General features: G+C 41.5%; 2 protein-coding genes across 12 annotated transcripts in view; one reads left to right on the top strand and one right to left on the bottom strand.

Annotated features, from left to right (window-relative positions):
* Positions 1-9,440, bottom strand: part of mical2a (microtubule associated monooxygenase, calponin and LIM domain containing 2a) — a 59,320-nt gene extending 49,880 nt beyond the window's left edge. For 4 of the 7 annotated variants that reach the window (XM_026168053.1, XM_026168036.1, XM_026168062.1 and 1 more), the window contains exon 1: positions 9,348-9,439. The gene's annotated coding sequence lies outside the window, so the exon portion shown is untranslated. Of the gene's footprint in view, positions 1-9,347 lie in introns of all 7 variants that reach the window. The other 3 variants (XM_026168045.1, XM_026168070.1, XM_026168029.1) reach the window with 2 other exon arrangements.
* Positions 9,441-9,549: 109 nt separating this feature from the next.
* Positions 9,550-21,800, top strand: dkk3a (dickkopf WNT signaling pathway inhibitor 3a). 5 transcript variants are annotated; one of them, XM_026168102.1, is made up of 9 exons: positions 9,551-9,593; positions 15,711-15,828; positions 15,918-16,252; positions 16,480-16,551; positions 16,638-16,697; positions 17,473-17,565; positions 19,325-19,469; positions 19,555-19,711; positions 19,825-21,800. In XM_026168102.1, the coding sequence occupies exons 3-9, from the start codon at positions 16,055-16,057 to the stop codon at positions 19,910-19,912; spliced, it is 813 nt and encodes a 270-aa protein (XP_026023887.1). In that variant the 5' UTR covers positions 9,551-9,593; positions 15,711-15,828; positions 15,918-16,054; the 3' UTR covers positions 19,913-21,800. The 5 variants fall into 5 exon arrangements, with proteins under 5 accessions (XP_026023896.1, XP_026023887.1, XP_026023877.1 ...); XM_026168092.1 differs by lacking the exon at positions 9,551-9,593 and adding an exon at positions 15,013-15,074; XM_026168111.1 differs by lacking the exon at positions 15,711-15,828 and having other exon boundaries at positions 9,550-9,593.
* Positions 21,801-21,894: the final 94 nt, after the last annotated feature.

Here is a 21,894-nt window from a genome sequence, read left to right on the forward strand (position 1 = left end):
GTCTGCCTTTGGTATTTTAATGTCTAATGGAGGGACATAGGCATGGTTTGAAAAGAGGTCAGTCTACAAGTGCAAGACTTGGCCAGAGCTAAAGAATAACACAGTCTTACTATCAAATCCACGGGCCCACGGGCCTACATGAGCGCGACTGTCGTAGGGAGCTTAAGTCAGAAACGAAATTAAAAGAATAAATAAAAAACAACAACAAGCAACCAGTGAAATTTACTCACATTCAACGACCATTGAACCCTGGGTCAGGACAGTTTGGATTGTGTTTTGAATGTGGTGAGATTTTGAATGTTGCTACCACAGCAACAACAGTGTCCCCAGGCTAAAATTAACATATTCATTTGCAAAAGATCCTGTTTGGCCCTGTGTTTGCATCCTGTTTTGCTGCTCCTGTCGGTGTGGCTTTACACTTTAGAAACCGGCTGGGAAAGGGAACATTGTCAAACCAATTGAAAAGACGTATACCATTGTGTGTGCTTCAAAAAGCTCCTGTCCTGTCAGTAAATCTCATAGACCTCTGAGGCCTTCACAGCAAACATCCAGCCTCACTCAGTGAGCTGGCATTCCTTTGCCACGTGGCTAGAAGAGCCCTGAACTGCTCCATCAGCATGAGTTCAACACTCACACTGCTAGCCCTCTGGCTTCACCAGCCACAACTCGCAGGACCACCTCCACAGATTTTTGGGAAATCTACTCTTAATTGTCAACAACTGACAAGCAAGAACTACGATGAGCGTGATTAATGATACACAAGCTTTAATCCTACATGCATGGCAGGAAACTGTGATTGGAATATTGTTGTATATTCATGGGGTTTTTTAAGCTTTTGTAATGTCTTCCATTGCCTGTATTTAGTCATTTTCTTTGACATTTGCATTATAATAATCTTTTGGGCTGCTAAGTTATACCACAAAATGAACAAAAGAAATTTCCATTGTCATCACTATTGTCTGTTGCTGTATTTTCTCTATGCAATGACATCATTTTACTCTAAACTTTGGTGAGTGTTCAATAAGCTCTCATGGACGGCTCAGTCAAAGAGATGTTTACTGCATTTATGTATTCACATTACAGTCTAAGCAAAGTGGTAAAACAGGCACCCTTATTGGAAACATCTGCTATAGGAGCCTGCGAGGACTATTGAAAAGGTACCACTTACTGTCTTCAGAGCCAAGTCGATGCTCAACACTCTAACTGCACTGTCTCTGGCAGAGTCCTATGACTTCACCATCCCTGCCTGACAGAATGGAAAGTCACTTGTGGGCCGACACAGTGAATCCGCAAAGCAGCTGTAAAAAATATAACTAATGACAGATGAAGCAGGCTGAACGCACATGCACACACGCCATACACGTCTTATGTCTAACCATATAATGCTTAATAGGATTGGAGATTTTGATTGCATGTAGGTTTAAGTTTCCTGTGTGTTTAGAAAGGAGTATAATTAAGTGAAACTACCTTAGTCCTGAGAAGATCAAGGGAAGTGATTAATTGTAAAAAGGCTGGTTTTTATATAGAAATAGCTTTGGTTTGTTTGTTTTAATTATCAATCCAGGAAGTACTAATATCTGATACATTTTCAGTGATGTCACAGTACTTTGTGCAATCATTTTGTTGTAAAAAAAAAAAAAAAAAGAAAAGAAACAAAACTCCTGAACAACAAATGCTTGTTTGGAACAGTGGCCAAGAGAAAGGCTCTTTTCCTCTTAAAAAAAGAACTTGTAAGCACAGCTTAGGTTTGCAAAGTCGCATCTGAACAAACCACAAGACTTCTGGATGAATCTCCTTTGGTGAGACAAGACCAAAGTGAAGATGTTTGACCATAATTCCCAGCACCACATCTGGGAAAAACCAAACACAGCATATCAGCACAAACACCTCATACCAACTGTCAGCCAAAGTGGTGGAGGGGTGATGATTTAGGCTTTTTTTGTTTTGTTTTTTTGCAGCCACAGGACCTTAGAGTTATTGAGCCCACCCTGACCTCCTCTATATAACAACTTGTTCGAGAATCAAATGTAAGACTAACAGTAAGCTTGGCCTAAACTAGGTCATGCAAGAGGACAATGATCCCAAGCACACGGCTCTCATGTTGGGTCACTGGAGCAGGTAGCTCTCCAAATTTGATTTGGAAGATTCTTGTAAAGAAAAGTGGGACAAAATTCCTCCACAACAAATTGACAGAATGACACAATCCTACAGAAAACAATCACTTTAGGTTCTTGATGCTAAATGTGGTTTTTCAAGCTACTGAATCATGCGATGTACTTTGTTTTTCACAGTACTGTGAGAACATTTTATCTCATTCCTGCGTACGGATGAGCATGCAACTGAGTGTCCTACATATAAAATGAAAGCACTGACGTGTCTTTGAGAGACACCGCCAGGTATCAGTTTTCAGTATGATAAAGGAGGAATCTTAGGAATGTGAAAGTGTACCTGCAACACCTACACAACAAAAATCTTTAAATCTTTATGTCCTCCTACACTACTCTATAAGATATATACTTTCTTTGTCTGTGGCCCTCAGGAACATGTTAATTTGTTACTAGCAAAGCCAGAAATCATTTTTTAAAAAGAGGCATAAACAAAATATTTTGTACCCTATGTAGTATGGCCTTTGTATACCTGTGTATCTGGAAAAGGAAAAATGGCACCAAAGAGGGGGGGGGAAAGCAACAACGATTCATTTACTTGTGACTTTATGGTGTCAGTCTGTTTGTTTTTTCCTTATTATTCAGTTGAATCAATTTTTTCTCTAAATTTTCATAGATATGGCATTCACACTGGCCACTATTTTCCCTACTGGCAACCCTTTTTCTTTACTTTAAGTCAGTTGACTTCTGTTTGCTTTGGCTTCATTGATTTGATGAGTCTGCTTAGTTGAACTGGCAGTTTAAATGATCTGCATGTTGATGTTATAGACTTTGGGTGGATGTGTATATACCACATGAGGTAAATGAACAAAGAAGGAAAGGAAAACAAACGTTCAAAACCACCATGAGAAAACTACAAGGCTTCAAACATAAATCCTTTCAACTAAACAAAAATGTGAATACAAAACTAATAATAATGTTGCGCAAAATAAGTAAATAAATAAAAACACTTTAACCCATGACTATGCCATGCCATTTTGGCTCTTTCATCTATCTTTACGTGACATCCCCTGGTGACTAATAGGCGAGCAGGATTTTCTTTCCTGTGTTGCTGTTTAGGCTCACATCGGTGTGATGTTTAATGGCCCGCAGTGAGGAATTAATAACTTCCCTCAAATGACTTAAAGCAAAATAAACAAGGCCATTTTGAAAATGTAAGGCGTGAAAGTAAACACTTGTCAGAAAAATCACTACTCAAGTAAAGTACAGAGACATAAAAATTCTACTTAAGCACAGTAATGAAGTATTTGTACTTCGTTACTTCCCACCTCTGCCTAGTGGTGGCTGAGGTTTGCAGTATCAGTTTCTCAATGAAGAGACCTCCACTCAGATAAAAAAACAAACAAACATGTGCACACTAAGGATGTTCCTGTCAATTAATTTCATAGTCGACTAAACGAAGGGGGGGGAAAGTAGACTAACTAGCTAGTCTAAGACTAAGAAACACTCAATTATGATGTTAAATTCGAAAACTATTTAATGGACTATGTCAAAAATTGATAAGAAAACAATTTTAAACCATTTCAAATTCAAATTCAAATTTTATTTGAATTTTATTTTATGACATTTTTGGTGTTCATATCGCACTTTTAGACTCTATAAAAGCAAACATAGACCCAGAACCATGGACTGAACTACCAAGCTTCTGGTAGATCTAGCTCTACGTCATGACCTTAAAATGACATCAGTGCTCCCACCAAAAAAGTCATCAAGGAGGTTTGATTCACAGTCAAATATTCCAATTTCCACTTTAAACCAGCGAGCGTGCAGTGAGTAACATTTAGCCTATCACAATCTGTGATTAGTGGTCATAAGTGGACGGATATCCTCTGAACATGTGCAACAGTATTAGCTCATTAGCTCATAAGCCTTTTTTCTTTTTACATGTAAAATTATTAACGGGAACAGTAACCTATTAAGATACATTAGATAACTTGATGGTTGAGAGAAAGACAGGATCTCCAAAAGGCAAACATCAGCCAATAATAACAGTGAACTGATACATCGTTCCGACTCTAGTGCAGACTGTTTGGAGGTCAAAGAGCGAGCTATATCTGGGTATTAGCTACACAGGCAAAGCTTGTTAAAAAGATCAATTCAGTGGCAGATTCCACGGAAGTCTGACAGCAAATAAGTACAGAATATCAACATTTTTATCTCTAAGAGATACTCTTAACTCACTGAGTGTAAGACAATCAGTGATTGAACAACACCATGTGAAAACGGTTGTGCTTTAAACCTAAAGGCAATAAATACAATGTAAGAAACTGGATCAAGTGTCAATGCACTGTCTTCATTTGTTTCTGCAGAGCACGGAGCTTCTGGCTATCAGGATACAATAGGAAGCTGACAACACAAGGAAAACATTGGGAGTGCTGGGAAATGCACATACTGTAGTGCCGTCAGCCAGCAACAGTAATTACAGACTGGATTGAAGAAAACCAGGAAGGAACCCTCTGTAGACCTGATAAGCAGGCAGCTTGCCTCTGAAAACATTGCACTCATGTGGACTTCAGCCTGTGGGCTCTGCCCTCCACCAGGCCCCAAAGCTCCACAGTATTATCTCAGCTCTCAGAAATCTGGCTGCGTGTTCAGGCAGCATTGCCAAAACAAAGGAAGATTTGTCATGAGATAGGTAGAAAGACTGACAGATCACAGTATACATCAGTCAACTTCAGAGGGGGAAAGGTCTAAATTCACTCAAACGGGAGCAGACTTGTGAAGCTTCGGGGCTGCTTTTTGGAGGCCCATTTGACCTACAAGGCGTGTTCTCCACATGGCTCTATCAGAAAATAATTTATCAAGAGTCGCACTGACACCAACAATTTACAGGAGCAATTATTACATCTACCTACACGTTATTAGAAGTCCCTACAGTCTCCTTAATAAACCAATAAACGGACTCACGACAACCTAACATTACATATCAGTGAACTTGGACCACTCACACCACAGAGAGGCACATTAAAGGTTTGTACAGCCGTGTATCACTGCCTGGCAGGAACAGCAGCTTCTGTACGCCAGCAATCATGAAAGCTAGTCTTGGAATAGACAAGTGTCATGTTGCAAAAGAAAACAGCACATGATACGAAAGGACATCGTCACAAGCAAAAACATGTAAACAAGAGACTCTGTAAACTAGATTAGCGCCAGAAAAACCCACAAAATTGCACAAAGTTCAACCCAATAAGAGTCAGAGTTTGGTACCATCAGGCTAACGCTTCAGGTGATGCACCGCACCGCAGTAAAATTACTACAGCTGTGTCGGTCCTTCAGTGGCTCCAGCTTAACTGTGTTTATATGCGATATGTGCCAATGTTGCAATGTAGAAATGGGGAAGCAGAAATGTGTTTGTTTGCTGTCCTATTTTAAGCTGACCTGAAGTGGCAGAGATGACTCCTACGAGTCAAATGGGAACTTTAACCATGGCTCAGATGATTAAGCAGCAGACCACACGGAACGACGGGCCGCACCTATCTCCCAGAGCTCCTGTCTCTTTTAGTGTAGCTGATGCCTGGACACATGTGCCTGTTTTTTATGCTGTGGAACAAGGAAGGAAACATATTGCAGAGAGGAAGGAGAAAGTTTACAACACCTCCCTGGCAATAATGACTACAAGCTTCCACTTGTAGTGTTTCAGGCTGTGTGAAACTCATTGTTTTTACTGTACCTCACATATTTTTAACAATTCAGTTCACAAAGACATTCAGTGATTTTAATACTCGACAAGCTCACAAGTAGATGTCTTGATGACTGTAACCATCTAACCTAATCCTAACCAAGCAACAAACACTGTTTCAGAGGCAGAACTGGGTCGAAACACCATGAACTGTGAAATGTATTAGCACAATCACGACCTTCACAATCATTAATATAACTCAAAAGTCCCACAGTTTCACCAATCATTAATACTAAAAAAGGAACGAAACGATTTTTAAAAAAAGGAATGGAGGAAAGCCATCCACTGTGGCAACTCGTTAAGGGAGCAGGGGGCAAATTTCCCTTCAACTCAACCTGACTTCATATTTTTCACCTGGATGCCTGCACACCACCTGCAAGATAAGCCCCTGTTGCACAGATCTAGAAACTGCTCACCAACCCTGTTCCACCCCAAAGATCCTTGCAGCCTCTATCAAAGCTTGACCATGACCCTGATCAGGTGACCCTGAATCCTCCCTTAGTTCGCTGCAATAGGCCTAGGCTGCCAGGGGCTTCCCATAATGCACTAAATGTTTCGTGTTCACTCACCTTCTTCACCCACTATGTGCTTCACACCACTTTTTATTTAATCATTAGTTATTAATCTCTCTTCCAGAGCAGGTTTTTTGTGCTGTCTTCCTTCCCTCAGCCCAACCTGTCATCGCAGATAGCTGGCCCTCGGTGAGCCTGGCTTTTCCTGTTAAAGGGAATTTTTCTTCCCACAGTCTAGCATTCACACACTTACACTCCAGTAGATACATCTTGCCCAAGAATACTTTGGCATGTGGAGCGGAGGAATCAAGGATTGAACCACCAGCCTTCTGATCACCGAGCATGAGCCACAGCTCAGGCCAGTGGATTTAAACCCAGGCTCTTCTTACTGTGAGGTGATTACTAGCGCTTACTAGTGTTGACCATCACACAACCATGCCACCCACTGTGCGTATATAAATTGACCTGTTTTGTCAGGCAAAGGTCTTAAAACCCTGATAACTATCCTGAAACTAAAGATAGACTTTGGTCTATTAAATAACGTTTCTTTTAGATCCTTCATAAGGACCATAAAACTGTAGTTCCTCAGTTGGCACCATGAGTCAAGGGGGCTGTGCAGCTTTCTGCACTCACTGAACCTCCAGGGACTGTTGTTAGGTTAAACTCCAGTAAAGCTGGTAATTGCAAACTAAAAATGAAATGCTGCCATGGGAATTTGCAATGTAAGCTACTGAACCCTGTCACACTCATTTTTTCAACAGTAAAGTGGCAGTTTACAAATGGGGACGTTTGTATGCTTCCGTTTCACCAGTCAGTTTATCGCACTGGTTCCTCATGTGTTACAATGGTTCAAGAATCTGACGTACAGCCCCTATTGCTGCTTGATGTTTGTGTATTCTTTCAGATGTACAGTACACTTCAGTGCTAAAAGGAGACAACCAGGAATCACAGATGAATCTGTCATAGCTCACCATGTTTGGCGCACGAGCGTCAAAGCCACTGAGACAAGAATATACAGTTTACTGTGACTTCCAACGCATTTTACATCATAATGCATGAAGCCAAAAAAAGGGTAAATGAAAGGGGAATTCGAGCGAGAGGAGAATTCTGCGGTCGCACTTCGATGTTGATGCAGAAAGAGGTTGTTTACTATAAAATATAAAGTCCAGCAGGGATTAAAACAAACAAAAAAAAAAAAAACACTCTTTCCATGCTGGAGAATAATCTTTCATTCTGTCTGTGAAGGTTCTCAGTCATCCAGGTCATCGTAGTCAAAGGAGCTTGCAAAGAAAAGCGTCTGGACTTCTTTAAGTTGCTTGAAGACGTTTCACCTCTCATCCGAGAAGCTTCTTCAGTTCTAAGGTCAAATGGTGGAGAGTCCCAGATATAAACCTAGTGGGAGTAACCCCCCACAGAGGGACAAAAGGACCCCCTGATGATCCTCTAATCGCCTGAGCCAAGGTGTGAAACTGGGTGTGGGTCCCAATCAGCCAGAGTTTCAGGTGAGTTCATTGTGAAACCTGGCCCCACCTTATCATGCGAATTCCTGAGGTCAGATGGCCCAGGATGTGAGTGGGCGTTAAGGCGTCTGGGGAGAGATCTCAGAACTGGATTATAGATGGCAGAGAGTTGGTGTCGTAAACCACCGCCTCTGTTCAAAGATGGTCGCTCACAGTGGACATAGATGGCTTCTTTCACTCCTCTTTCAAACCATCTGTCCTCTCTGTCCAAAATGTGAACATTGGCATCCTCGAAAGAGTGACCTTTATCCTTAAGATGCAGATGGACTGCTGAGTCTTGTCCTGTGGAGGTGGCTCTTCTGTGTTGTGCCATGCGATTGTGAAGTGGCTGTTTGGTCTCTCCAATGTAGAGGTTTGGGCATTCCTCGCTGCACTGTACAGCACTGTACAGCAATCTTTCATTCTCACAGTTCGATGGGCAAACCTAAGCTGTATCTAAACTTCACATTCTTAAACTACACAGGAAATGATTGCTCACACAGCACTGGGAAGGAGCGCTACCGCTATTTGTATGACTCTTTAGAGCTTCCAGAAAACTGTGTCTCATGAATCATCTCCCAAGCCATATGAAACATAGCAGCCGGCGAGCTCGTGCAGTATGTTGAAACACATGGAAGAAGGATAAACAAATTAGTCTAGGCTGAAGGGCTTTTTCCTGCTTCATCAGGAAGACCTGCTAGATCCTAGGTCCAGCTGTGTATTAACTTGTAGTTACACTGCAAAACATTAACAGGTGGCTTCTGCCTCTCATTGAGCTTCTTTTTAGTAGCCGGCCTGTAAAGGCTGCCAACACCACACCTTTCTTTATAATGCAACGTATGTCGGTGTGCAGCTCAAAATAAATAAAGCCTGAGGTGGTATTTAGAGTCTAGAAGCCACTGAGTAGGTGGTTATGAGAGGAAGAGTTAACTAACCAGCAGCTTTACCTTTTTGAACTTCGATGCATAGAAAAGATCTCATTCCGGGTTTTAAATAAAGGTCCCTGGAGTCATGTTTGACAGGCTGGCACACTACACACGATTTATGGCTTACAGCAGCACAACAGCACCAAAAACAAACAAAACTAAACTAAAGTAGGCTGGGCGAAGTGCAGATAACCTTTTTTGTTATCAGAGAATAGGAACGAGCCTCTGTCAGATGTCTGACTGCTCTCAGGCAGCCTTCAACCGGGAAGCGATATGATCACGCTTCAGTTTTCGGCACCAGTTCAGAAAGCTCCAACGACATGAGAAACAGTGATCGTGGATAAATCAGTAAACAAACGAAACAGCATACAAAGTAATGACTGGAGTGAATCCTGGATTTCTCGCTAACAGCGTGCCTGTCATTCATTCCCGGTGTAATAACTGCTAACTTTGATCGCGTTGCTTAACAGGATCAAAAACTTCTATCAGGTGTCTCACGGTCACACCTCCCACAGCTGGCACTAATGACATCAGAAACGTACACAGCGTGAAAGAGCAGAACTTACCTTGTGCGCCTTTCTGCCTGAGTCTTCGGTTAATCGAGCTGCGGGACTGCTGTGGAAAGTAAAGTGCGTCCTCAGTCAGACTGACAGGCAGTAGTTTCTGTGCAGCTGCGTCCAGCGATTAAGGGGCGGTGCTCTAACGTGGGACACATCCCACGTGGGCACAGCGCCTGTGGCTGCTGTTTAATCCACACTTTCTCAGGGAAGGGCACCGCTCCGCCGACCACCTGCTGTCTGCGCAGAAAGCAGGTGAGAGCTGCCCGCACAACACACTGGATCCACCCCTGAATATTAAAGGATTACCAACGTAAATAAATACTTCAAATCAAAAATGCTTTTATTTAAAAAGATGATTAAGTCATTATTACTGAGGAAGATCCAAATACACTAACTAAACACATCTAACTAAACCTGTAAATATCAAAAAAGTTATTCGGGTGGAAGACGAGACTACGAGGCGCCAGAAACTCCACTTAGTCAACACTGTGGGTCATGTTTTGCAGCTTGTCAGCAGGAAATGTACAAAACCACAGCACCGTGGACAAAACCTGTGAGCAAACCATTTGAAAAAAAGCTTAAAATAGGCGGCAAGGACGGATATAGGTTTATTTTTAAAGTGCGTTGCGCCATCTTGTGGCCTGTTTTTGAAATAGAAAGAAAACTACCACGTCTCACGCTTCTGTTTGAGCGGGTTTCCACTGGTACGCTGGACCGGTGAACACCGGGGTTGGTTGACAGGTTGCTTGTTACTGCCACATCAGTGTGCAGTGTGGATTTCTGTCACACATATATCACACATTTGACCTGACAATAAGCCCATTTTGCAGTTCTGTTTGTGGAAAACTTTGAGATGAAGACATATTTTGTCAGTTTCTTGGATCAGAGTGATTTTTTTGTGCGTGTTGTTGTTGTTGTATTTGTTTTAATAGCTCTTAAACAAAATTAGTCATTTCAGGGGAGACTTTTTTGAAAGAAAAATGAAGACAAGACTAAATTATTTATTTTATTGTGTGACTCCTTTTTTATATATTCATTTATTTTTGCAGGACGTTTTGTGGCGAGCCCAAGAAAGCAATGTCTATCAAAACTGGTCTTTTTTAAATTTTATTTTAATGCTTGCCTTTTTTTTTTTTTTTAAAAGAACTTTATTGGACAAACAGTGAGTATACAACATATGAACAGATGAAGTATACAAAAGAACAGAACATGAACACACAAAACCAGGGGTAAAAAAAAATAATTATATGGATACACACAAAAATTCACATATATATGATGTTTTAAGAGCTTTTTTGTTGGTGGAGTCTGATACTGATTGGATGTACAATTCCACATCCTTAAGAAAATGACAGAAATATGGTGTTTTATAAGTAAACTTACATTTATGGATAAAAAATTTAGCTAAAAGTATTAACAAATTTATTACTGCCAAAACTGATGTCACAACGATCGTACCCCTGGAAATCGAGGGGTTTACGTTTGTCATGACTGACTTGTGTGACTCTTACATCAAGACTACCAACATTCAAATATCCAAAGCGGGTGTTTAAATGTTGGTAGTCTTAAACAAAACCTTTGTTATTGGATAATTGCTTGGCAAAGTGTCAAATTTTATTTAGACTTTTTACTTGCCTAAAAGCTATAATCCTACTGAAGAAGCCGAATAGTGCACATAATTAATCATCAAAATGCAGTCAAGCAAAAAAAAGAAAGAATACTAATTAAATTAGTAATGCTACCCAGTCATATGGAAAGATTTAGGGCCAATGTGTGACACATCTTTATTTTATTTTTTTACATTTTAATGTACATAATGATTATTTTATTAGATTTGTATTTTTAATTTTTGTTTTTACATTGATTCCACCAAATACAAACACAAATTAAATATATGCTGACTTTCTAGATGGAAGTAAATGTAAATTATATAATCTATAAAATGATGTAAAAGTATTTTTTTATTGCTTACAAGTACATCCATCCATCCATCTGCTTATCCCGAGCCGGTTTGCGGGGAAACAGCCTAAGCAGAGAAGCCCAGACCTCCCTCTCCCCACCCACCTCCTGGATGGCCGAACTCATCAACCTTCAGAGAAAGCTCATTTCCGCCGCTTATTTCCGTGATCTCATTCTTTTCGTCACTATCCACAGATCATGACCACAGGTGAGGTTAAGGATGTAGACCGACCGGTACATTGAGAGCTTGTCTTTTACTCTCAGCTGTCTCTTCACAACGACAGACTGATACAGCGGCTGCAGTGATGCAGACGCTGTATCACTGCAGCCTTCTCCCGTCACTTGTGAACAAGACCCCAAGATACTTAAACTCCTCCACTTGGGGCAGGAATTTGTCCCTGTCCCTGACAGAGTCCAACACCCACCGGAAACAAGTCTGACTTTTTGCCAGCTGTGCAGACCAAGCTCTTGCAACAGGTTGCATAAGCATTTAGCTTATACAAACTGCTTAAAAGTTCTCCCACAGTCCAAAGACATCCAGTTAGTGGGGACAGGTTAATTGATCAATGTAAATTGCCCATAGGTGTAAATGCGGGAGTGAATGTGAGTGGGACTGGTTGTCTGTCTCTGTGCGTTAGCCCTGCGACAGACTGGCAACTTGTCCAGGGTGTACCCTGCCTCTCACCCCATGACAGCTGGGCTAGGCTCCAGCGCCCCCGTGACCCTGGAAAGGATATTCGGAAGCGAATGGATGGACTTTTCATAGTCACTTTGTTAATGCTGTCCATTTAAATGGTCTTACCCGTACACACTGGCTCCTGTTAAGGATCCTCCATCTGAATGATGATCTGAACACCCTTCTGAACAAACTAGCAGGTGTAGAAGGCACTACTGGCCCATATCTATGGGGCTGATTTCTGCTAATAATGCCCATTGAATGGAATGATGACTTCTGAAGCAGGTGTCTGGTGAGTAGCGCGGGAGTTTGGGATTCTTCATTATTCATGACACAGAGGGAAACTTTATTAATACTTTTGCAAAGTACGTGGCTTACCTCTAATAGTTAAACACATTAGGTCAATGACTGGATGAATTAGACTCATTAATGTCACGTGGTATGAATAAGCCAATTACATTGCAAACTCACTGAGATCAAAGAGCCATCGAACTGTGACGTCATCAGAAGAAATGCTTATAAAGAACCCGCGTTCAGTCTGACCCTCAGTGTTTTTGTGACCGTCAAACTTTAACTAGACTTCTCCTGCGAAGATGTACTGAGAAGAAGCATTTTTACACATTTTCAACTAGTATCCAAGAAGGATTTCCACTCGTCTTATCGCTAAGATAGAAGACAGAATCTAGTTACACTCCAATCCAATCCAACTTTATTTATAAAGTACTTTAAAATAGCCAGCACAGGACCAAAATGCTGTACAGTAAATAAGTTAAGAACAATAGAATAAAAGTTACAAAAAAAAGTTAAACACATAATACATAAAAATTAAAACAGCCCTATATAAAAAAACAACATAAAACATCATAGAATCAACAAAAACAACTAAAATAAAGGCCAACATCTCACTAAAACCAACATCATCAGCTCACTGCAGTCAAGTAAAAAAACCAACATCTCAAGTGGTGTCAAAGGCCAGGGTGAACAAATGGGTTTTTAGAATTGATTTAAAAACAGGCAGAGAAGAGGCCTGTCTAAAGGCAGATTGTTCCACAGTTTTGAAGCTGCTACAGAAAAAGCACGATCTCCTCTAAGTTTACGCTCAGTCCTGTTTACATTCAGGAACAGGTGATCAGCTGACCTGAGAGCTGGTGATTGTATAAGGCTGTAGCAACACAGAGAGATATAGGCTATGGAGGGCTTTAAAAGCAAATAAAAGAATTTTAAAATGGATCCTAAAAGGAATGGGCAACCAGTGAAGTGAAGCTAAAATAGGGGAAATGTGCTTACACTTTCGAGTGTTAGATAACAGACAAGCTGCAGTATTTTGCACCCTCTGTAGATGAGTAATGTATGAAGCACTGACCCCTATATAAAGTGCACTACAGTAATCCAGCCGAGTGCTAACAAAGGCGTGGATGCAAACTGCATTTCGTTGCCCTGTACCTGTGACATGTGCAATGACAATAAAGTTGAATTCTATTCTATTCTATTCTATAACTGTCTCCAAGTGCTGCCATGAAAGAATTGGTTTTATTTTAGTCAACTGCCTCAGCGGAAAGAAGCTAGATTTTACCACTGCCTTAATCTGACCGTCAAGCTTCAGTTCAGAGTCCACTTTGACCCCCAGGTTTGTGACAGTTGGCTTATTATACAGGGCCAAGGAATCTAAATACACATTGGGGGTCTCAGTGGGGCTACCAAAAACCATCACCTCAGTCTTTTTGTCATTGATTTTTAAAAACTTAAGAGACAACCAAGCCTTAATGTTATCAAGACACTGAAGTAATGGCTGTACGGAATATGTGCCTTTTTTCTTTAGAGGGACATAGATCTGACAGTCATCAGCATAAAAGTGAAATGCAATGCTGTGTTTTCTCAATATAAAACCAAGAGGGAGCAGACACAAAGAAAAGAGGAGGGGCCCTAGAACTGAGCCCTGTGGGACACCGCACAAGAGATGAGCGGAGGACGACACATGGTCACAGAGACTGACACAAAAAGTTCACTCTGCCAAGTAGAGCCTGAACCACTCCAGTGCTGTGCCTCTTATGCCCACAGTAAAATGGCACGATCCACTGTATCAAACGCAGCTGTCAAATCTAAAAGCACAAGAACAAGACAGTCACCAGCATCAGTAGCTAAAAATATGTAATTAAAATTTTTTCAAATGGCTGATTCAGTGCTATGTAAGGATGTAAAACCGGACTGGAAAATCTCTAGTTTGCTGCCATGTCCCAAAGAAACAATAACCCCAGACACCCACGAAATAACTGTGCTAATCCCAACGAGATCTCCGAGGGAAAACTGCAAACTGCGAGAGAGTACTTACATGTTGAGGGGTTGCCTCAATGGACTCCTCAACAAAAGAAGGAATTTCCTTCATGTTGATACCTTTGCCGATTCAGAAACGCAACTTGAGGAAAAAAAACAAACATCTGGAGGAGGAAAACCAAATACTGAAGAAAGAGAACATGGAGGTGGAAAACATAAAAAGCCACTATGCACAGCTGGAGGAAAACAAAAAACCTAAACAGCTGGAGCACAAATATGAAATAATGGAGAGAAAGATGCATCTGAAAGTGGCAGAGCTTAAAGAAAAGCTGAAAGATGCCCACTTGATAACTGAAATAGAAAATGACTACAAGCAATATCAGCTAAACAAACACATGGAAGCCAAACAACAACCGCAGGAGAAATGTCAAGAGTTTGAGCTGAAGAACCAAAGGCTGCAGAACAGAAATGCAGAGTTAGTTAGAGTCAGTTAGAGTTAGTGTTAGGAGTGTGTAATAATAATAATCATCCTCTTGTCATTGGGTACAGCTACAAGTGTGCTTTCAGGATGTAGCAGATGTAAAAGCTGCATCTCAGACACTTCAAGCATCAGTCAGCATGTTAAATGTTAAAGTCGATGGCAATAGGTGAGTAGGTGAATTTTGTCAAAAAATGTGTGCAACTACAGGACAGTCCAGGGATTATTTTTATTTTATTTATTTATTTATTTACTTTACGCACGGGAAATTGACAGATGGATTGGTGCTGCCCCTGCAGTGATGCGGACACTGTACCGATCAGTCGTGCTGAAGACTGTGGGTAGTGACGTGAGTAGAGCCATGCTGCTCCACATTGAAAGAAGCCAGTGGAGGGGGTTCGGGTATCTCACTAGGATGCCTCCTGGGTGAGGTGTTCCAGGTATGCCCACAGGGCAGACCCAGGACACGCGGGAGAGATGATATCTCTCAGCTGGCCTGGGAACACCTTGGTGTTCACCCGGAAAGGCTGGAGGAGGTGGCTAGGGAGAGGGAGGTCTGGAGGTCCTGCCCTGGTGGAGTTTCTTAATGGAAAACTCATTGTTGCAGCCAGGGGCAGCACAAAACTGATTTTTAGTTTTAGTGTCCTCGTTTTCCTCTTTGTTCTCGATACTGTCAGTAGTTAGCTAACATAAACTAATGCTAGTCCGTTAGCCGCAGTCAACCACATGATGTCGTGTTCCCTACCGACAGAAGATGGCGCTAAACATGTTTTGAAAACTTTCTCAGCTTCACAGAGTGAATGTCCGTTTTTGAGAACAGGGCTCAATGATGACAGTTTACAATTTTTCGTAACTGTTTTAGCAGCTAAAGTATACTTCCGCTTACATCACCAGCTTCTGTGTAAAACTGCAAGCACACCTGCGTTTAAAAAAAAAGTCAAGTTTGATGTGTGTTTTTCCATTTTATTTTTGTTTTTAACGGCAGAGAAGAAAAACCTCGTCTGTTTACCTGGGCTACGCTTACTCACTGTTTACCTCGCCTATTGACTTCGAATAGTGGTTAAACCTGGCCGGAACTATGTTTGAAGTGCGCTGTTAAGTTGGTAACACACAATTAAAATAATGCGCACATTATCAAGTCGGCTTATTTTTCATTTTATGTATTATTTCTATTGTTATTTCACCTGTTAAGGGGCCGTCATGAATGTGGAGGTTTGATGGAAAAACCCTGCAGTGACGGAAACATCAGCTGTGGTGACGCTGTTTGTGTTGCTCAGCATCACTGCCACACCCTCCTCGGAGTGCAGCAGCAGCATCCTCAGCAGCAGCATGGTGCCAGCCATCCTGCTCGTTTTGGCTGTCACAGCAGTCTGCAATGGCATCCTCCCTGAGATAGTGGACCCGGGCATTAGTCACATCCTGGAGAATGACTCTGCACAGGGACAAGCGGAGCCGGACAGCGTATTTGTGGAAGTGGAGCAGCTGCCAGAGGATCAACAGCAAAAGCCCGAGGACTCGTTTCACCAAGTAAGCAGCCAGTTGCACCTCTCACTCAGCTTTTTACATGACATATAGCATTACCTAACTGCCTGTAGTATGTAGGATCTCAGTGGGTTGTATGATGAAAGTATTTTTTTTAAAACACTTCAATCTCTGGACAGAAATGAAGATCAGATGCAGCAATAAAGTAACATCAGAGTTATGCATCTTTTTTTCCTGAAATCTGGCTTTGATCCTCTCCAAAATCCTTTCAGATAAATGAGGAGAACTCTCAGTCGAGTCTTCACAATGCAAATGCTTCTGATAAAGTGACTGATAAAGACCAGGTAGGCTAAGAAACAGTAAAGTAAAGTGAGGCACTGTTTGTTTCCCCTTGTGATTGAAACTTAATGTATGTCCCATCTTCACCCAGGAGACAAACAACATTACCACAGTCGACAGTTCTAACGACCTGGAGAACAGAGTCGATCACGTAAGCCCGTCCTGTTTACCTGCACGTTCAAAAAGAAATCTAGCTTTTGTATGACCTTCAGCTGCTCGGTTATCATCACTGAAGAGGTTGCATAATGTCTTGGTGCACCATCACAGCCACTGACTTGGCACTATGTCAGCAAACGAATCAAAAGCGTACTTTTGTCTCCATTCGGCCCTTTTCCTGAGTACAAATAAGTGGTAAAGATGTCAATTCTCAAATGGTCTACTAGGTTTATCATTTTTAAATAAGTGATGATTACGTGCTTTAGGACTAAAGCTGCAAACACAAAGTGAGGTTATGTAACCAAGCACTTTTGGACATATGGTGATTAACTGTCAAATCCAGTTGGGTAGCTTTCTGATAACTCAAGTTTTGTGGCTCGGGGTGTCACAGTGCAACTAATAAAAGCATCAGTCCAAAATATCAGCCTAGTTTTTCCTGTATGAGTAAAAGAATCTCCATTTATGTGGTTAGCATCTTGCTACATTTACACGCTGTCTCACCGTTTATTTTGGCAAAATCTGTTGGGTGATTTGATGTTAGACACAGAACAGAAAAACTAGGTCAGGCGTCAGTCTAAATAATAAATAAAACCAGAGAAGGTGCCGCATTAATATATGTTTTGTGCTTCAACACCTTCAACTGTACTGTGTTGTGAATGTGTATTCAGTTAAGGGTTTCTCTGACTAGAGCTGTCAGACCCATATTTAATATTTAAATGTAATTAGAAAAACGAGCTGGCCTGATGTAGTCTCGCCTCTCTCGTATTTAGGGATGCATCAGTGACGATGACTGTGGAAAGGGAAGGTACTGCCTTCACGACCCACATAATGCCAAGTGTCTGCCATGTAAAGCGCTCGATATGGTGAGTCAACCTAAGAGACTTTTCTGTGGACGTCTTCACTGTTTTCATAATTCTTCTCTAAAACGCACTGTTTCTCCTGTCTGACGCTTTCCAACACGCACAACACGATGCGCTCTTACATCCAGCCTGCTGAGGTTTCACACTGACTGCATTGCAGTGCGTCCACAAGTGTAATTGGAGTGTGCTGTTTCCAAGCACTCTGTCCTGTGAGCATCTCGTGAAAGGGGGGCAGGTTAAATATGAGCTCTTCCCTTCCATCTGCTCTCTCGGAGAACATAGAGAACAAAAGCGATTCAAATCAAAGTCCTCTTATCTCATTGGTTTTATTCAGGACTCTGTTCTACCTGTGTTGCTTGTTCAGCTGAGTCTCAATTGGATATATTAGTGTTGATGTTGACGTATGAAAAAAGCAGTGGAAGATGATGGCAGCCTGCCAAACAAGGGTAGAGGGAGGATAAATGCACAGAGGACAGGATCTGTGTCTTCTCAAAGTCGCTGACGTGGAAAACTGTGACTTTGCAGTGTCTTAAAGATGTGATATTAGGATCTCTTTCCACTGCAATCACAGATCAGCTGACCTGCTGATCTCATTTATATATTTATATATATTCTTTAAGTCAGCAGGATTGGAGAATAATTAACGCCATTTGTGCTCAATACAATTCAATTCAAATTTATATGTACAGCGCCAAATTACAACAACAGTTGCCTCGAGGCACTTTATATTGTACCTGATCCAGCCCTAACTATAGGCTTTATCAAAAAGGAACGTTTTAAGCCTAATCTTAAGAGCATAGATAGTGTCTGTCTCCTGAATATAAACTGCTGGTTCCACAGAAGAGGGGCCTGAAAACTGAAGGCTTTGCCTCCCATTCTACTTTTAAATACTCTAGGAACAACAAGTAGGCCTGCAGTGCGAGAGTGAAGTGCTCTAATGGTGTGATATGGTACTATAAGGTCATTAGGATAAGATGGAGCCTGATTATTTAAGACCTTGTATGTGAGGAGCAGGATTTTGAATTCAATTCTGGATTTAACAGGGAGCCAATGAAGGGAAGCCAATATAAGAGAAATATGCTCTCTCTTTCTAGTCCCTGTCAGTACTCTTGCTGCAGCATTTTGGATCACACGAAGGCTTTTCAGGGAGTTTTAGAACATCCTGATAAAAACAATTTACAGTAGTTCAGCCTAGAAGTCATAAATGCATGAACTAGTTTTTCAGCGTCGCTCTGGGACAGGATATTTCTAATTTTAGAGATATTGTGCAAATGGCAGAAAGCAGTCCTACATATTTGTTTAATATGTGCATTGAAGTACATATCCTGGTCAAAAATGACTCTAAGATTCCTCAGTGTTGCTGGAGGCCGAGGTCATGCCATCCAGAGTAAGAATCTGGTTAGAAACCGGATTTCTAAGATTTTTAGGGCCGAGTACAGTCACCTCAGTTTTATCTGAATTTAGAAGCAGAATGTTAGAGGTCGACCAGGTCTTTATGTCTTTAAGACATTCCTGCAGTTTAACTAATTGGTGTGTGTTATCTGGCTTCATGGACAGATAGAGCTGGGTGTCATCTGCACAGCAATGAAAATGTATCCTGTGCTTTCTGATGATACTGCCTAAAGGAAGCATGTATAATGTAATTCTCCCAGGAATCTCAGTGTTGTTACAGTGGAGGTGCATGTTCTTTTAAAGCATCTGTGTTAGGAGAAGGGCTGCCTGCTGAATTGTTGGCTGTTTGCTCAAATGCTACTTTTCTTAGTCCTGCACTAAGGATGCAGAGTGCTGTGGCGAACAGCTCTGTGTGTGGGGCCAGTGCAGCCAAAATGCAACCAAGGGAGAGGCCGGAAGCACTTGTCAATACCAGACTGACTGCAGCCCAGACCTCTGCTGTGCTTTCCATAACGGTATGTAGTACAGCATGTGTTTATCAGTCACTACCTACACACCCCCAGAGAACTTACCATTGTTTTTGTTTTGTGTGGTGATTAGTCCTCCTCTTCCCCGTCTGTTCGGCCAAGCCTATTGAACGTGAGCGCTGCTTTGGTGCCTCAAACCACCTGACTGAGTTGTTGTCCTGGGGCCCGCAAGATGAGGGACCCAGGAAATATTGCCCCTGTGCAGGAGATCTCCACTGTCAAGACCTGGGGTGAGTGCAGTACATATAATCACATAAAACAGATTAAAATACCGGTACCCCAAAAATATTAAAGTTTTATGTATGTATGATGCTGTAGTATTCTCTTTTTTTTTCCTCCACAGAAGAGGGTCAATGTGCCTGAAAGGAGAGGACTCGAGTGAAGAGGACCTGGCAGACACGCTGTACTCAGAGATAGACTACATACTTTAGGCTCGGCTCGATTTATTAACATTGCCTTGTAAAAAGCTAGACAGACTTCTGAGCTTTTTTCTTTTTTCTTTGCAAAGAGCACTTTCTATTTGCCGGCTTCTGTCAAAGCAGTAAATATTTAGGGCATGGGAAATGGATGGCAGTATATGTAGACTAAAATTTTAGAAATACAGACAGGTGGCACATGAAAGGAAAAAAACTGGCGGCTTATCCAAACTTGACTCAGCTGGTATTTGGATGATTTGAACCATTCACCTCCGTAGAAGAAAAACGCCACAGCGAGTGTCCAAAGCAAAAAGCAAGCCACAGCCTGAGGAGCTAGTTGTGTCATCGGCACGTTGTTTGATGATTCTTTAATCTTTGTAAGGGAATTCTGGGCAAGAGGCACTTGAAGACAGCCACTTTGTAAAACACCTACTTGGCAAGTTCTTTGATGCAGCTTCATTTCTTTGTTGTTGCAGTCATCACAGTGGGGTGATGAAGTGCCTGCCCCTGTTTTCCTGGCATGGCTCATGTCCCCTTGGATTGTCGGGTTGCTCGAAATCAATATGAATTTGTTTGTGTAATCTCCTTTATCCTAGGATGAAACATGTCCACCATGATGGGAGTGGTTCTCTTCCAAGATTACATAATTACCCTAAATCCTATCACCCGGCGGTGATAGGATTTAGGGCAGGACCCCCAAGAGTCTAGACCCTGGTGGTGGCGAAGATGAAGACGAAGCTTGGTTGGAGCGCTGACTGAGGTGTCTGTAAGGTGGAAATGGGGGTGGTTGCACAAATGAGTCTGAAAGGGAGAATGACAGACAGCACAGTTTTAAACCATGGAAAGTGGAGGTTGATTGGCTCAAAGAAGGCAGACAAGAAGATGATTGGACTAGAGGGAGTGATGCAGAGAACAAAAAGCAGCCTAACACAGGTTGATGAGCAGATCTTCCTTGTTGAAGTTTCACGTTAGGCTTTCCATCATCATTTAAATACTAAACGAGGGAATAACTTTTGGGAAGAGGTTTCATCCCTGCAGCAGAGCTCCGGAGATCTCAGGGCACGCTGAGGCTACTCTGGTTGGTCATTTAAACAGAACGGCCTTATTTTGGTTTTGCCTTTAATTTGTCATTCTTCTGTATGTAAATCGTGATGAAAGAAAAAACAGGAAGAGTGTGCGTTTGCAGGCCTGTCTTGAAACGGCAATTTACTTTCTTACCCTCGACAGCAAAATAAAAATAACTCTAGACTTTATAAGCTGCTCACTTCGCTGATTATATCTGATCACAGCAGATTGGAGTTGCTTCATGCACTGTATGAAAAATAAAACAGTAGGCATGTAGTTAGAACTGCTCTGCGTATAATGCTGGCATATTTTCAGTATGTGGCTTCTTCTATTCCTGCTAACATTTCAATAACTGCTGCCAATGAGTCTTTAAAATCTAAGAAGCTTGTTTACTTTTCTAACTGTAGCTGCTCGAAACTTGTACTAGTTTCTTAAGTTGAGAAAGTCTTTTTTTCCCCCACAGATGTGTTCTTCTCACAACCTAGCCCTCAACATTTACATTGCAGAGACGACATAGAACATAACCCAATGTTTTTGTGATCTATATTATACAGTTGTTCCTTTCTTTGATGAATCCATGGTGAAATGTTACCTGTGAGATGCTAAATTAAACTGCAGTGATGCTGTGTGTTCAGGTCATCTGAGCAGAATACACAGAAACTAGGAAAACAAATAATGTAGAGTCTCATGCAGTCAAGTTACCCTGCAAATCATTTTGCTGGGATTGTTATACATACTGAATATTAATTACACCAAAATTGAAGTAATTTACTGCTTCCTAGTATGGGATTCATAACAAAATGCCATGTAATCAATAAACTGATAAACCACCATCAAATGTACTTTATAATCGCTCATTCACCAAGTACAAAAACCTGAGCTCAGGAGGGAAAGCAACTTTCTTTTTTTCTCCTCTTTTCTCTATTTGAAGG

Source organism: Astatotilapia calliptera, chromosome 1 (assembly GCF_900246225.1).
Source record: "Astatotilapia calliptera chromosome 1, fAstCal1.2, whole genome shotgun sequence".
NCBI classification, from domain to species: Eukaryota; Metazoa; Chordata; class Actinopteri; order Cichliformes; family Cichlidae; genus Astatotilapia; species Astatotilapia calliptera.

Coding starts and splice junctions, on each gene's coding strand:
- dkk3a (XM_026168111.1), top strand. CDS start 16,055: ATGGTGCCAGCCATCCTGCTCGTTTTGGCTGTCACAGCAGTCTGCAAT. Junction 16,698..17,472: donor TGGAGAACAGAGTCGATCAC/GTAAGCCCGTCC, acceptor TCTCGTATTTAG/GGATGCATCAGTGACGATGA. Junction 19,470..19,554: donor CTGCTGTGCTTTCCATAACG/GTATGTAGTACA, acceptor TGTGGTGATTAG/TCCTCCTCTTCCCCGTCTGT.